At 38.6% G+C, this 16,709-nt stretch overlaps 1 protein-coding gene across 1 annotated transcript; it reads right to left on the bottom strand.

Annotated features, from left to right (window-relative positions):
* Positions 1 to 5,948: 5,948 nt before the first annotated feature.
* On the bottom strand, positions 5,949 to 10,877 carry CDKN2B (cyclin dependent kinase inhibitor 2B). The gene is given in 3 exon segments (XM_040238273.1): positions 5,949 to 8,016; positions 8,018 to 8,107; positions 10,495 to 10,877. Coding segments are annotated over 3 exon segments (531 nt in total). The 5' UTR covers positions 10,630 to 10,877; the 3' UTR covers positions 5,949 to 7,710.
* Between the last annotated feature and the right edge of the window lie 5,832 nt (positions 10,878 to 16,709).

Raw genomic sequence — 16,709 nt, 5'->3', positions numbered from 1 at the left:
GACACATAAAATTAAAGCTCACAGTATCCTATTATTCCTAAAAGGTCTGCTGAGCTTCAGTTTCCCAAAGGAAGTTTTAGACTTCAGATCCCACGTTTAAATTCAGGGACCTGTCTGTATTGATTTGGCCTGTATAGCTTCACCCATAACCATTTCCTCTTCACCTAAACTTATTCTGGGGATAAGGAGAGATACCCACTTCAGAGGAATGCCATTTGAATGACAGCACAGAGTAAAATGATAAGCTATACAATAAGCTCTATATAGTAGTGAATGAACAGTTCAATGAATATAAAACTAAAACCTCAAATTCCATCTTGGTTTTCCCTTGCTGCCCAACACCTGTGTTTTTTTTTTGTTGTGGTATACAGGGGGATTCTATCTAATTTTAATATTCAGACGAAGCAAAATATAATTATGAAGATGAATCTTTACCAATACAATTAATTTGTGGCATTCCAAAGACGTTTGGAGTTTCACATGACTTTAGCTATGTATTCTTCAAAAACAGTATGACCGAAAGCTTGGCAGTGTTATTTGCATGTACTTTGGCTTCTTTTGCTTATTTTATCCTCACTGTGGCCCTTTGAATTTGGGATTACTACCCTGTCTTACAGGTGAGAAAACTGAGGCCTAGACAGACTAAAATCTTGGATACTTTATGACCGGCAAGTGCCAAGGCTGGACTCATTAAGAAAGTCTTTGGACTAAAATCCTTGTGCCCTTTCTGTTGTTCTGCAGGCTAGAGTCAACAGGAAGTGAGCTATTGATGGGTCATTTTTGGCCTAAAACTGGACTTCACAGATCTGAGTGTTTGAACAGAGGAAAATGATGTTTTATTTTTTAAAAATGATTTCTATTTTGGATCAGCGAATTCATTCCACAGGCAGAGATAAGAGTGGGCATTTTACTAATGATTTGTCTGTACCATCCAACTCTACTACCCCCAGCCATGATGTCCTAGAGACAACTAGCTTTTTCCCTTAGGTATCTCTTGATTATCAAAATTCTGTGAGAAATTTTCCATGCTCAAACTAAAAATCCCAAAGGTGTAAGACACAGGACACTATAAGCAAGATTTTAAAACTATTATTTGAACATATATGACAAAAGATTAACTCTTAGAATATATGAATACATAAGTGAGTTAGAAAAATAACCCAGTAAGAATGGTAGCAAATAATACAATGGGCAATTTAGAATAGAAGATATTAAAATAGTTAAATGGTAAAAAACTATGAAAATATATTCAACTTTATTGATTAGTAAAGAAATGTAACAAAAACACAGACATATACCTATAGGTATGGCAGAAATAAAAAGAGTGATAACGTTGGGAAAGTTGTCAGAAAACAATCATCCTTACATACTATTGTAACTTGGTACATTCATTTTGGAAGGCAACTTTATAGTATCTACTAAAACTGCATACATAAACATACCCTTTGACTCAGCAATCCCACTAAGTTTATGTATGTACATATACACATACATAAATATAGGTATGGAAATATGTATACTATTTGTGTAGGGTTTATATGTGTATGAAAGAAATACGTATTACATATATATGTATATATGTACTATCCTTTGACTTTGCAATTCTACTCCTATAACTCATCTAAGTATGAGAAGTGTATGTGTATATATTATTGGAGATATACACACACACACATATATACAAACATAAGTATGGAAAGATTTTATACACATATATGTGCAGACATATACTGTATGCTTGTGTGTTTGTGTGTGTGAGAGGAAAAAGAGAGATGTACCCTTAACCTTAGCAATATCACTTCTATGAATTGCTACAGATTGCTCATATAGGGGTGAAAAAAAGGTTCTTTGTAGCATCATATGTAGTAGCAAAAAAACAGGAAACAATTTACATGTTTGTCAATAAGAAACCGATTTTTAAAAATTTGGGTTTATCCATAAAATATAAACTATGCAACTATACAAAAAACAAAGTGCATCTTTATTTCCTAATGAAGGTTGTCAAAGATCTACTACCAAAGAAAACAAGTTGCAGAATGGTTTTCTAAATGTGTATGTTGGGAAGGGGTGTTTACAATTATATGTACTTATATTTCTGGAAAGTTGATTAATTTAAAAAAAAAGTAGTTACTCCTGGATAGTGAGAATGGTGGGTAGGAAAGCTTCAGGAGGTATTTACTTAATTCTGTTTATTTTCTGTACTGTTTGAAAGTTTAGTATGAACCAGAATTTTAAAATAACAACTACAGAAATTTTCATCTTCAAAACTAGAGATTCTAATTTTGTAATCCTGAAGTGGTCAGTGACTTCAAAATTTGGAACACAAATGATTGAGAGTCAGGGTTGAGAATCACTTCCCTACGTGTTGGTTTCAAATGACTGGTGGGGAAAACACCATCATTTATACAGATATAATAAATACCTGGGGCACATATAAAATGAAATGTCATGTAATTTTTCCCTAGAAAGGGGATGGCATAGTCTTCTGTTCAAGATGGAATTTAAATAGATCAAAAGGCTCCTGAAGCTCTGGAATAGATCCATATATAATATCTTTAACTATCAAAGGCAGTCCAGAGATTAGAGAGCAGTAGAGGATGACAAAATATTTTAGGCAAGGCTATAGCTTATAATTCTAAATTGGCATGTTGGAAGCAGATACAGAAGACGGTACAGGGTACTTACTCTTGTGTTCTAGGAAAGGTGATAGAATTTAGTAACTCATAACCCACAGACAGAATGAGAAGCCAATTTCCCAGAATTCACAGAAGAAAACTGTGTGTGTTATTGATAATCTGTTGACCTACCTGTGGCTTTGTTAATAGAAAAAGTGCTTACTATTTTATGTTTATATGTTATCTCTTATAAACATATTATTAAAGATGTAATGACACATACTAAAATCATTTACAGCTTAATCTGATAAAGAAAACAAAATGCAATTACTTATATTAAGAGATGAGTGAAAACTGAAGAACAGTGGATAATTTTTACCTATCTGGTTTAGGGGTATATTGAAAACCACTCAAACAGCAGACACTCATGACTGGTTCTAACTCCCACTCTTAGCCACACCTATTATCTTGTCAGAAGAAAGTGGAATTATCAGTCACATGCAGTTTTCAACTAAAGCAAAGGGATGAAGAAATTTGTGCTGGGATAGGGAAGTAGAGAGGAGTTTGGTTAAAATGAAATGGAGACTCAGAGGTCACACAAGAAAAGAGTTCAAAGGAAGTAGCTCCAATCCTGTCAGAATATAGAGTATGCCAGAGAGAAAACAGATTATGCATTTTGGGAGAAGGCCAAATTTGAAACGGAAATGAGGCATGTTTTAATTACTGTAATTGGTCTTAAAAGTTTTCACCTTAACTCTGTGGTAAAACATTTTACATGCCAGCACTGACTGTATAAATCTGCTGGAGGTCTAATGTCAGGGGCTTCTGAATGGGAAGGGGATTAACAGGTGTTTGGGGTTCTTTGTAAACTTCAAAGAAAATGTAGATGTCTGTGAGACAGTCATCGAATCATGTTCATACTTCTCTTTCCATTTCTTTTTCCCCCAGAAAAATAGTTGGTTTATATTGATTTAAAACTTCAAAACTTAAAACTTAAAAAACTATTACATATTGACACACAAATAATGTTTTTTAACATTTCCCATAAAGGAAGGGCAATATAGAATCTCAATGTGATTGGTGTAAGTTAAATAAGTTTTATTTGCTGAAGGTCAGCAAATAAATCTCTTCTCTCTCTTCCCTTATATAGCTTTTCTTGGCTCAGACAGACCATGGCAAAATCATTACTAATAAAATTTAAAACTTAAAAATCAGAATTGGGTGCTCAGTTGGGAAATACTGTGCTTAATATGTAATCCATGCCAGTTATGTGTTATTTCATCAGTAGTATTGGCTTCAAAGCAAAATTTCCTATATTACATAATTAACACAGGGCTGATATATACAAGTTATTTCCACAAAGTAAAAAGGACTCCTACCCTAGTGGCCTAGATGGTAAAGAATCCATCTACCAATGCAGGAGACTTGGGTTTGATTCCTATGTCGCAATGATACTCTGAAGAACGAAATGGCAACCCACTCCAGTATTCTTGCCTGGAGAATCCCATGGAGTGAGGAGCCTGGCAAGCTACAGCCCATGGGTTGCAAAGAGTTGAACATGGCTGAGGGACTAACACATGCACACATACCGTTTGTAAAAGCTGATCCTGAGAAAAGTTTTATAGAAAATCCAGACAGTAGCGTATGAGCAGATTCCCATTATTTTAGGCCTGGAGATATTTCACAAACCCTACCAGGGTGTAGATCATATACAGTTTGTTTTGGTTTGGTGTGATTAATTCTGTTGAGCTACTCACTGATCCACTTTCCACAAAACACCACATGCCTCTCCTCCTTCTATTCCTTTTCATCTCATTCTCTGCCCTCCTGAAATGGCTGACTTATACATATTGAAAACAAAAATCATGGCATCCAGTCCCATCACTTCAGGGCAAATAGATGGGGAAATAATGGAAATAGTGACAGACTTTTCAATTAACTGGTAGAGGTGGTACTTATAAAGATCCCCCATTCCCCAGGGCTCCAGAATTTAAAAACTATTGACTATTACATATTGACACACAAATAATGTTTTTTAATATTTCCCATAAAGGAAGGGCAATATAGAATCTCAATGTGATTGGTGTAAGTTAAATAAGTTTTATTTGCTGAAGGTCAGCAAATAAATCTCTTCTCTCTCTTCCCTTATATAGCTTTTCTTGGCTCAGACAGACCATGGCAAAATCATTACTAATAAAATATAAGACCCCATTACAGTCATGTATATGACAAACTTATAAAGGGATAAAATGTTAGTGATGGCTGAGAGCTTAAAAATAATCTAGTAGCACTCCCATTTTTTATAGATGAGTAAATTGGGGCTAGTCATGTCATTTAATTTAGTAGATCATATATTGAATTAGTTGAAGAACCAATACCAGAATCCAGGTCTCCTATTTAATTTCTCTTTCCTTCATTCCCTCTTTCTTCCCTGGAATTTTAAATAGAACAGGAAAAGATGTTGAAAGTATTGTGATTCAACTCTTGTTGCTTCTTCAATTTAAAAAATTAAAATATTCTTATTTTCTTATGTATTTACCCTCCCGTCTTTTTAAATCTGGTAACTGAATGCAATGAAATTACACCAACCTAGGTTTTCACAAGATAATGAAATTGTTTGTTAATAGTGAAAACCTAGTACTCATATCAGATTTTGGTTATGATTAGCTGCTGATGTAAATACCGAAGCAGTTTTCTTATATTGTAGATGACACTCGCTTTTCCATTTGTTTCAGAAAGTAGTCCACAAGAGTGTTTCTAAGGTTTTAGAATCACTAATTCTAATTGCTCTTTTTTTTTTTTTTTTGGTAGAGTGGCAACATCTTGAACATTGGAAAAGAAAAATAAGCATGTGTTAGTTTTTTAAAATAATTGATAATTACAGACGTGGTAAAAAAAAATCCCTATTGACTATTACATATTAACACACAAGTAATTTGTTTTTTAACATCTCCCATAAAGGAAGGGCAATATAGAATCTCAGTGTGATTGGTGTAAGTTAAATAAGTTTTATTGATTTGCTGAAGGTCAGTTACCTAGCTTTATAAAATGAACTTATTTGGTCCTGGACACCATATTCATGTTGTTTTTGTCATAACACAGAAATAAAATATCATTAAGGCATTCCTATGAACACACTTTCCCAAAACTGTTAGGAGCTGTATGGATCTTGAGCTCTCAGAATTAATTTCATTCCTTATATTTGAAATCACTAATTTTAGCCATTAGAACATAGGAAATTTTAAATAGATTTTGCTTTCAGAGTAAAGCATCCTCGTTTTCTCATCCATTCACTCAGCTGAAAAAAGAAATATAAAAATGAGGCCAAATGAATATATTATTGAATTATAAATTTATTTTACTTCCAGATCTTGCAGTGAAGGTCAGGTGATAAGATTTTTACAAACCTTGGTAATATTTTAGGTTTAGATACATAAATTAACATATATATTTTTCTGTAATTGTAAAATGGAGCCAGAAGCAGGGCTCATGTATATAAAGCTATATTTATTTGCATGTATCCTTCAAAGTAAAATCTTAAACAGATTTAACATATGTATTTCTTGTGCGGCTGATAAAACACATTGGCCATACCTACCTACCAGGTGGATTTGAAATCTGAATTTATTTTTACATGCATGATAAATATTTCAGTTGCAATCAGGGGGTACTTGATTTTCCAATAATGTATGATGTTGTGGCATATATATATATGTATATGAATCTCACAGTACCCTGTAGTACCCAACCATATATTCTTGATTTACTTTCCATTAATATAAGGTTGTCACCAGATTCCACAACTCCCTTAAATTAGGAATGGAATTCACATGTTTTAAGCCAAAACCTTGGTGTCCAATCTCAACTTTTCTTTTTACCATTAAAACAGTGAAATATCAGTTATTCCAATGCTGTAATGAATCAAGCAACACTGGAAATTAAATCCCCAAACAGTACACCTTTAGTTTGTTCAGCAGATATTAAGACATTTCACGAACCATCATGATGTATTTTCAACAGTTTCACATTCAGTGTACTCTTTCAGCAAACCTTTGGGAAATATCCTGAGATCATTTACTGGGTAAGGGCATGGATCTTCTAAAAAAACATTTGTAATATTTCATAGTTTGACCCTGGAGACACTCCAGTAAAGGAAACAAACTTTAACAAAGAAATAAATAGGTTAAGGACTGAAGTAACCTGGGAGATGGCACTGTGCCACAGCTTCGCATAAAAGCTGTAGTTCTTCACTTCCTTCCCAAGGGCCTCGAGTTACTTTGTTATTTAAAGTCTCCGAATTAAGACTGCTACTGGAGAACAACCCAGAAGTACAAAATATCACGAAATCTTTTCAAGTAGGCTCTCTGAATCCTACCGTATAGAGATCAAACAAATCTTTACAGTTAACAGTCTACCTACAATCGCTCTCGATACAACCCGGACTTCAGTCTGCGAGGAGGGAACACTGCAGGAATCTCGCCGTAACAACAGCAAATGAGCGCCCCTTTCGGAGAGCTGTTCAGCATCACCTCGACCTGGGGACTTTAGAATAAGCCGGCAAATCGAGGTGACTTCCGGGTCCCCTCTCACCCATCGCTATCTGATGGGGCTGGGCAAGAGGCCCCAAGGCTTCCAGTAGGTAGCTTTTTGCTCGCGACTGCCGGGTCCTCAAGCCTGTAAAGAAAGCGTTGGTCGCCTACTGAGCCCGTGTCGATCTCCGTCCCTGTCATCGTGTGGTCCTCCAGCTCCAGATTTTCCCTCAGGGCCCGACGCCCGACGTGGGGACTTAAGGGGAGGTCCTTCAAGGTCAGTGGGGCGATCGTTTTCGTCTGCCCCCCACCCGAAGGCTAGTTGCCGCCGCCTCCCACTCCGCCCCAGCACCTTCTGTGTGAAGATTCACAGCACTTGGGTTTGTTCATGGACTTGTTCACATGCCGCTTTTTACCAGAACACCCTGAAAAACAAACCTGGGAGTTCCACACTCGGCTCCTACTGGAAATCCATGTGCCCCACCTCTGTTCATTTTGCTTCACGGTGAGTGCCGAGGGGCGGTATCGGGGGTGGGGTCGGGGTGGGGAGAAAAAATTATTCCCAGTCAGCTCCTCCTTCGCTGCCGGGAATCCAGTCGCCCTGGAAGACTTCCGCTGCTCCACGTTTGCAGCCCTCTTTCAACTAAGGTGGGGTGGCGAACTGGAGAGAAAGTCGTTGTGGGCGGTTGTGTACGCGCGCCCTCAATCTCCCGCGGCCGCGCGCAGGTACCGGGCGACGTCGCGGTGGCCCCGCTCCTCGGCCAGGTCCACGGGCAGGCGGCCCCAGGCATCGCGCACATCCAGCCGCGCCCCGGCTCGGTGCAGGGCCACCAGCGTGTCCAGGAAGCCCTCCCGGGCGGCGTCGTGCACCGGTCGGGTGAGGGTGGCGGGGTCCGCGCAGTTGGGGTCCGCGCCGTGGAGCAGCAGCAGCTCGGCCACGCGGGCGCTGCCCATCATCATCACCTGCCAGAGAGAGCAGAGTGGTCAGGACGCAGGGGCAAGTAGAGTCTTTTCAAAAAAAATACCTATTCATCCAGGCCCTTAGAAGCCTCGGAAGTCTAGTTAGGCTTGATTTGCTGACGCAAATCCACACCCCCCCCCCCAGCTCCCCGCCCCGCAGAAGCCCCAGTTTATACTCTGCTGCTGCTGCTGAGTCACTTCAGCCGTGTCCGACTCTGTGCGACCCCATAGACGGCAGCCCACCAGGCTCCGCCGCCCCTGGGATTCTACAGGCAAGAACACTGAAGTGGGTTGCCATTTCCTTCTCCAGTTTATACTCTACTCAGACCTAATTCGTACAGTTTTATTCTCCGAACGTGGGAAGACAAGGAAGAGCTTATCGCCGTTGTGGGAAATTAAAAAAAAAAAAATTTCCATTGAAACAGGGGAATCTATGTTGTTAAATGATGTATGGGCATAGTTAAGTTTAAAGACTTAAAGTCTTAAATTTATTTCGCTTGCTCTCCCCTCTCCCCCAGCCATAATCCCCATCTAAATAATTTACTAGGCAGTCAGCTGATATAATTTATTTTGGGCGTTAGAGTAATGCTTTAGGAGAGAAAATAAGAAACAACTACATTTAAAACAAGGTTTACTTTATTTCTTGTAGTAAATCCCCTGTGGGAAGGCTTTTGCTTTTCACTGTTATATGTCTTTGCTCATAAAGGGTGTATATATGGTCCCATAATTTGAGCCACAATGGGAGATAGAAGGGGGAAAAGTAAAGTCGTGTATAGTTTTATAAGACGATGAAAACAAACTATTTGTTTTCAATCAATGATTCACCACTTTTAATATTTAACATTATAGATAAGGGCTAAAGTTTAGAGGATATTTGATGTAACATAAAATAAACACTATATTTGCATTGTACAGTATTTTATAATGTGCTAGGATTTTATATTGTTAAATAGTAAACATTTTGCTATCTAAAAAGGATCTTGGATTTTAGCAGTCAAATCAGAGCAATGCATAACTTAGAAAAACGATGTTTTGAAGCAGTAATTCTACAGTATCCATTTGTGTATATGTACATTATGCCAGCAATTACTTTCTTATTTTAACAATTTTTGATAAATATTCAAAATGAAATTATATGTTCTTGTGAGTTTATGCTTTAAAATGTACCATGGAATCAAAATATAGTATGCTAATTTTTTCACTGTTCCATAGTTATTGAAAACATCCATCTCCTCCCTTAAAAACCATAATATATTTTCTATTAGTGATGTAAAGGGCATTTCATATATAGAGGAGAAAAAGTGGCTCTTAATATCTCAGAATATGGTGAATTAAAATGACAAATAAAAGCAGTTACTTTTACAGTTACTAATATAATTGAAGTCTTTAAGGACTACTTTAAAATATTTTTTGCTGCTTTAAATAATCCCTCATTTCTTCCAACATTTTCTATGAATTTAAAATGAATGAATGCCATATTTAAAAATTGCATGATTAACAAAATTTCTTACTAATGACTTGGTTCTGGAAGATGATTGTGAGGTGAATACTAATTTTTAGTATTTAATACTGCTGACTACATGATAACAGTAAAACACAAAGTACTACCTTAGATTTTAAAGAAATTAAAAAAATATATCAGCACTGATTAAAGTGGGATTAATAGTTAAACATATCGAATAAATGAATTTTAACAAGAGGCTAATTATAAAGACCCTTTGCCATTTAACAGAGCTGAAGGAATGTCTATGTAATCCAAGCATTCAGTATGATAAAAATCTATAGAAGCATATTTTTTCTTATGTAACACTCAAGAAACACTGCTAACGTAAAATAAAAGGAATTAAGTACTGTGGTTGAGGAATCCTGACTTATTACTTTGTATTCAATTCGCCTGCATGAGGAAAGAATATAACATTTCATATCGCAGCTTAAAACTTCAGGATGATTTTTTTTTCATGTGCTGTGATGTAGGATTCCTTAAATCCAATCCAAATTGCGTAACTTGTAATTTAATTATCTCTATCGTTGAAAGTTGATCGCTATTTGTTTAAAGACAAACAGATAAGACAAAGTAGTTCTCCCCAAATAGCCTCTCATTTTCTCCTTTCCTGCCCAGTTGAACCTTTCCCATGCATCTCTTATGAGATGGGACAGCGAATACTGGCCTACCCCCCCACCCCCCGCTATTAAAAAGAAAAGCAAACTGAAGTAGTGAGGTTTCCAGTCCCTTTCTTTTAGAATTTTTGATGAGTGAAAACCTGCTGCTCCATACTCCAGCAAAGAGACAAAGGTCTGTTCGTGGAGATCTCAGTTCCAGCCGCGTCCACGGAGGCAGCGGCCCCGTGTTTGTGCGCCCCCTGCCGGCGAGGCCCGGGGCCCCCAGCTACCTGGATCGGGCGTCTCCCGAAGCGGTTGAGTCTGTTGGGATCCACACCGGCTTCGAGGAGCTGCCGCACGGCTTCCACTTGGCCCCGCGCCGCGGCGTTGCCCAGGTCCGCATCACCGCCACCACCACTGAGCATGCCCTTGTCCTCTTCGCTCACTTCGCAGCCCCCAAGCGCAAACTGTCCCGGATAATCCACCGCTGGCCGTGAACTTCGCAACACCCTACACTCCCTTCCCACCTCGCCCTGGAGGGCTCTCCCCACTCGGGAAGACCTTAGCTCAACTTCAGCCCCTCTTTGCCGTCCTTCTGCGGCTAGAGGGGTCGGTACAAAGGCCGAAAGGTAGTTAAAGCCGGCCTTTTCCCGGATGGCTCCCAGGAAAATGCGCCTCGCGCGTCAGCAACCTTACGCGAACCCGCTCTGGTTGCACAGTGCGGGCGCGTCACAGAGCCCTCACCGCGGAGCTTCCCTCCGGCGGAGCGGAGAGCCGGCCGGGACTGAACCCGTTCCCAGCTGGGCTGTCGAGAGGCGCTCTCCAACCTCCTTAGGCTCCGCCCCCTGCGGGTCCGGGCACGTCCCACTGTGTTGGCGCGGAGACCCGGCCCGCGGCTGACGTTACAGGCCAGGAGGGTAGGGGCGGGGGAGAGCAGTCCAGAAGGTGCCCGGCCGCATGCGCCGGACAACGCCGAGCAGAGCCCGCTGTGCTACTGCCTGTGGGATACCCAGCAATTCTGGGTTAAGTTTTTTGGAGCAATTGAAGCAGTGTACTCAGCTCCTGATCTCCTCCTTCCGGTAGGCGGAGCAGAGGATTTCTAGTTCTTCAGTCCCGGCCCAGCCGCTCTCACTTGGAGAGGTTAGTCTCTGCCTGTGTAATCAAAAGGCCGGGCATTTGAAATAACCTTGTCTCAAGATGTCTTAAAGAGACAGCTCTGCCCCTCTCAGGCAGGTTAAATTCATCCTCAGGCTGTACTTGAATTTCACTTGCTTCACATTTTCCATCAAATTTAGCGGTTGGGAAGGGGGTGTCTATTTGACTCAGCCAAAAATGGGTCTGACTGAAAAATCCCGCGAATCATATTTTGAAGGTGCTTTTTATTCTTTTTATCTTTAAATTATGGATGCAATACTAAAAAATAAAAATAACCCACAAAAACAAAAAACTTAGCCAACTACACCCTCCCTCCCCCACCCCCCCCGACACACCTAGTTTGAGAGTTGCAGAGCTTGGTACGTCGGACACTTAAAAAATATAAATATACATTTTAAGAACTTGAGATCTCAGTTTCATGATATTTGAACTATTTTTGTTTGCACTCTTACCTATTTAAGCCCACCTCAGCAAGTATTTGATTTCCATTTATCATGGGTAATAAAGGAAATTATGCAGTAATAATGAAACATAATAAAACAGGGGTGTGGTGCTGAGCCTGTCATTAAACAGGCTGAACCTGTCATTAAACCCGCTTCTGAAGATTTAAAGGCCAAGTGCTTTGCTTTTCTTCCTAATCTTCGTGAGTTTGTATTAACAGATGCATTGCTTTAAAGGTTAAAAAAAAATTACAGTTGATGCGCTATTGAAATAAGAGAACCACAAGTTATGTATTTGTATTTCCTCACAAAACTTTGGTGAGGAGCTACATTATAATGCCCCTAACATTTAACAGCTCTTATCTTGGACATCCTTTTTGGTTTAGAGTGCTGAGAAACACAAAGGGAGGACAATTGAAGCAAGAGACTCCACATATTTCCTCTATAGTGTATCTCATTTTGGACGCTCTTGGTTCCAATCCACTGTAGAATAAAGAAGAGCTCTTTATGGACAGGGTGGGGTGGCATGGAAGGGTGGGGTGGCATGGAAGTGTGGTGGTTAGGCCTATAGATTTGCTGACTGAGTCTCAACAGGGTTGAAATTCACCTGGATGGGGAAAGGAAGGGGGCAACATTAATAACATTTTATTTTCTCTCTCACCACACCCTCATTTCTTAGTTTTCACGGTTTTAATTCCTCTTTCACTCTTATTTGAACCTCTACTCTTATCTAGGGGGAAAAAAAACACAACCTTGTCCTTTTATTTGGTGGTGATGATTCTATTCCTAGTCTGGCCAGAAGAACAGAAGTCTGCTGTTGGATGAAAAACATGAATAACTCTTTTTGTCTTAGAAGCCAGTTCCCATGCCCAGTGTATTTGAGATTACAGGTGTGCAGGTTGAATGGGAGAAGGAAGAGAAAAGATGGACAGTAGGAAGCCAGAGACTTTGAAATGAATGGCATTGGGTCTCTGCAAGTTACCTTGAGGAGCTGAATCACTAGACTGATCTTGGCGGATATGGTGGCAAATGGGCTCAGACAAAAATATCTTCATCCGAACAGCCTGATTACTCTGAAATTTAGTACACAGCCAGATGCAACAAGGCATTAGAGGGAAGAGTGTTGGATCTTCCCGCTAATGAATCCAGCAATTAAATTTAGTTCAAGAATACTTAGTTCAGCATATGCTATATACTACCTTTCACAGTTGAACAAGATATTGGTCCTAAATTTTAAACCAACAAATAGAGAGTTTGAGAATCAATGCAATTCCTATCAAAATCCCAATGGCATTTTTCAAAAAAATAGAACAAATAATATTAAAATTTCTATGGAACCACAAAAATTCCAAACAGCCAAAGCCATCTTGAGAAAGAACAACAAAGCAAGAGGCATCACACTTTCCTGATTTCAAACTACATTACAAAGTTACAGTTATTAAAACAGAATGGCTTTGGCATAAATAAGGAAATAAAGATCAATGGGATAGAATTGGAAGCCCAGAAATAAATACATAGTTATCTGGTCAATTAATTTATGACAAGGGAGCCAAGAATATACAATGTGGAAAGGAAAGTTTCTTCAAAAAATGCTGTTGGGAAAACTGTAAAGCCTCACGTGCATAACAATGAACCTTGACAGCTATCTTACACCATACCCCAAAATTGACTCAAGATAATTAAAGACTTGAATGTAAGACCTTAAACCATAAAACTCCTAAAAGTGGTAAGGAGTGGTAAAGGAGTGGTAAGGAGTGGTAAAACTCATAGGTGGTAAGCTCCTCGACACAGGACTTGGCAATGATTTTTTGACTCTGACAACGAAAGCAAAGATAACTAAGTGGGACTACATCATACTAAAAAGCTTCTTCACAGAAAAGGAAATCATCAACAAAATGAAAGGTACCCTATGATTGGGAGACAATATTTCCAAACCATTTATCTGATAAGGGACTAACATCCAAAATATATAGAGATCTCATACAACTCAATAGCAAAACCCCAAGCAATCCAATTAGAAAATGGGCAGAAAGTCTGAATAGACATTTTCCCAAAGAAGACATACAGATGGCCAACAGGAACATGAAATGATGTATAACATCACTAATCATCAGGAAAATGCAAATCAAAACCACAATGAGATATCATCTCAAACTTGTTAAAATCACTATTATCAGAAAGACAAGAAATAACAAGTGTTGGTGAGGATGTAGAGAAAAGGCAACCCCAGTACACAATTCATGGAATATAAATTGATGTAGCCACTGTGGAAAACAGTATGGAGCTTCCTCAAAAAACTGAAAATAGAACCACCATATGATCCAGCAATTCTACTTCTGTATATTTATCTGAAGAAAATGAAAATACTAACTCAAAAAGATACATAAATCCCCATGTTCACTGCAGAATTATTTACAATAGCCAAGATATGGAAACAACCTGTGTGTCCACTGATGGATATATGGATAAGCAACTTGCCAAATATATATTTTAGCTACAAAGAGATTTAAATCTTGCCATCTGTGATACTATAAATGGAACTTGAGGGCATTATGGTAAGTGAAATAAGTCAGACAAAGACAAATGCCATATGATCTCTTTTATATGCAGAGTCTAAAATGAAACAGAATCCCTCCCTCAAAAAACAAAATAAAAATAATCAAACTCATTACTACAGAAAACAGATTGTTGGTTGCAAGAGACAGGGAGTAGGGGCTGTGTGAAAAATGGGTGAACTTTTTTTTTTAGCTTTAAATTGTTTAAATAAATGTAAAAAATTTATTCCCACTTCTATTGTAACAGCAGTCTCATCTTTGTCAGCTCTACAATTTCTCCTTTGGTATAGCCTCTTGTTTGAAGTCTTGTTCACCTCTACAGCAAGTTAGAATACTTGTGAAGTTAGGGGGACAAAATCCAGCCTTTCTTGCCGCAGCTGTTTGCCCAGCCAGTGCTAATAATCCTTGTCTCCTTCTTCGAGTACCCATTCTAGATTCCCTCCCTCTTAGCACATGTGGTGATCTAGGTGTCTAACTTAGCAAGTCAAGTAGACCCCCCTTTCCTGAGAGCTGTGACTAGTCCTCATGCTCTTTTCAGATCATGGTTGGTATGTTTGTATATTTACTGTCACAATTGGGCAGACAAATATCAAAAGATATTCCAATGGGTTATCTGAATATCAAATGCTTTTTTCCTTTTCTTAGATTCAGAAGTCCCATCTTCTTCTGATAAACAGGATCAATTATCCCCTGTAGGAAAGATGATTCCTTTACATCCTAACTGGTCTCTTAGCATGAAGGGTCTGAAGTGATCGGGCAGCATCTAGAATTTAATTGGGACTCTTCCAACATCTCATGGTGAAATTGTTCTCTCTCTAGGACCCTGGATTTCCAGGCCACAGGTATTAGAATTGTAAGGGTGGAAAATATAAATTTCTCATGTGGGTTACAAAATGTGATAAGCTACTCCTGGCAATGGTCAGAGAGGTAGCAATGTCTAGGTTTCAGAGGAGGGCCATCCAGGATGAAATAGAATCCTAGTTCATGAATAGACACAGAACTGGGCAAGAAGCATTGGGATTGAGGAATTGAAGGAAACGCTACTAGTGATGGATATGATTATTCGGGTACTCAAGAATTCAAATGTAGAAAAACAGATTACTTGCAGATTTCCTTTTTGAAAAGGTAGATGTAGGGATGGATGAATATAGTGCTTGAATATACTACTATGACTATCACTGCTATTATATAAGTATACAATTTTAACTCTATTCTAAAATGAGTGCTAGTATGATTGCATAAAATTATGGCACAAAATTACAAACCCAGTTGACCATGATAGCTAAGTTCATAAAATTTCCTTAAACTGGATAGACTTTCTTAGTCTAGTCTTCTGAAATTGCATGCTTCATCAGCATAGGTAGATATGACCTGTGGAGAAGAGAGGGAGAGTGAAGTTGGTACAAGATGGTCAGAGCTTAAAAAAATTTAAAAAGGCTCCTAGATTTTAGAAACTCTTTCTAGTGACAGTCAAAACTAACAAAGAGCTTCCATTTAATGTAATAATCTTACTGAGAGATGCATCTATAAGGTACCCTGGGAGTTAGGAATAGGGGAACTTAAGAAATACAGGGAATTTTCTTAGAGATGTTGCAGCTGAAGAGAGTCTTTAAAAATGCATTGGAAGTTGATTGTTTCCTGTATCCTTGCTTCAAGCCTTAGATTTCTCTAAAATTTAACAAAAGATTAGTAAAATAGAGCATGAGCCAATTTTTGAGCTGTCTTCTTAAATGGTAAGGCACGGTCAAAGTGTCTAAAAAATAAAAACTATTTGAAGTTGATAAGATGGAAGAGAATTGTTGTTGTTGTTGAAGAAGATGTAGATAAAGAATGTTAAGACAGGGAAAGTCCAAAGAGCAGAATGACTGATAATCTTCTGATAAGCAGATATGTGCACTAAACAGACTGACTGGAAAAGAACTTTGCACAGGGAAAATATTGCCAGGGGTATGCGCGGTTACTAGCACCATGGACAGCACTTCTCTATTAAGCAAAATCTGGTGGTCCTAACCCACTCCAGACTGAGAATTCCTGAGGAAGCTGCAAACCTGGTTTTCCAAAGTCCCTTGCTCCCCTGAAATTTAAAGGAAACCAGTGGAAGCTCAATGGACGTCTTTTACAAAACCAACGTGCTCAGCCTGGTTTCCAAGTATTATTGGATAATCTACACAGAGAATTCTATGTAGACAATATTAAATATCCTCTATATTTGAAAGATGAGAGGAGAAATTACACTTATTGTGTACTATGTTGCCAATGCTTTATGAGTATTATTTTATTCAATCCTCATAAAATTCCTATGCAACATGCACTTGTATCTCACTTTTACAGGAAAGACAAAAGAGAAGTTAAGTC

Source organism: Oryx dammah, unplaced genomic scaffold (genome assembly GCF_014754425.2).
Source record: "Oryx dammah isolate SB20612 unplaced genomic scaffold, SCBI_Odam_1.1 HiC_scaffold_1, whole genome shotgun sequence".
Taxonomy (NCBI): Eukaryota; Metazoa; Chordata; class Mammalia; order Artiodactyla; family Bovidae; genus Oryx; species Oryx dammah.
Note: the sequence above shows the minus strand (reverse complement) of the source record. Positions and strands in the feature narration are given on the sequence as shown.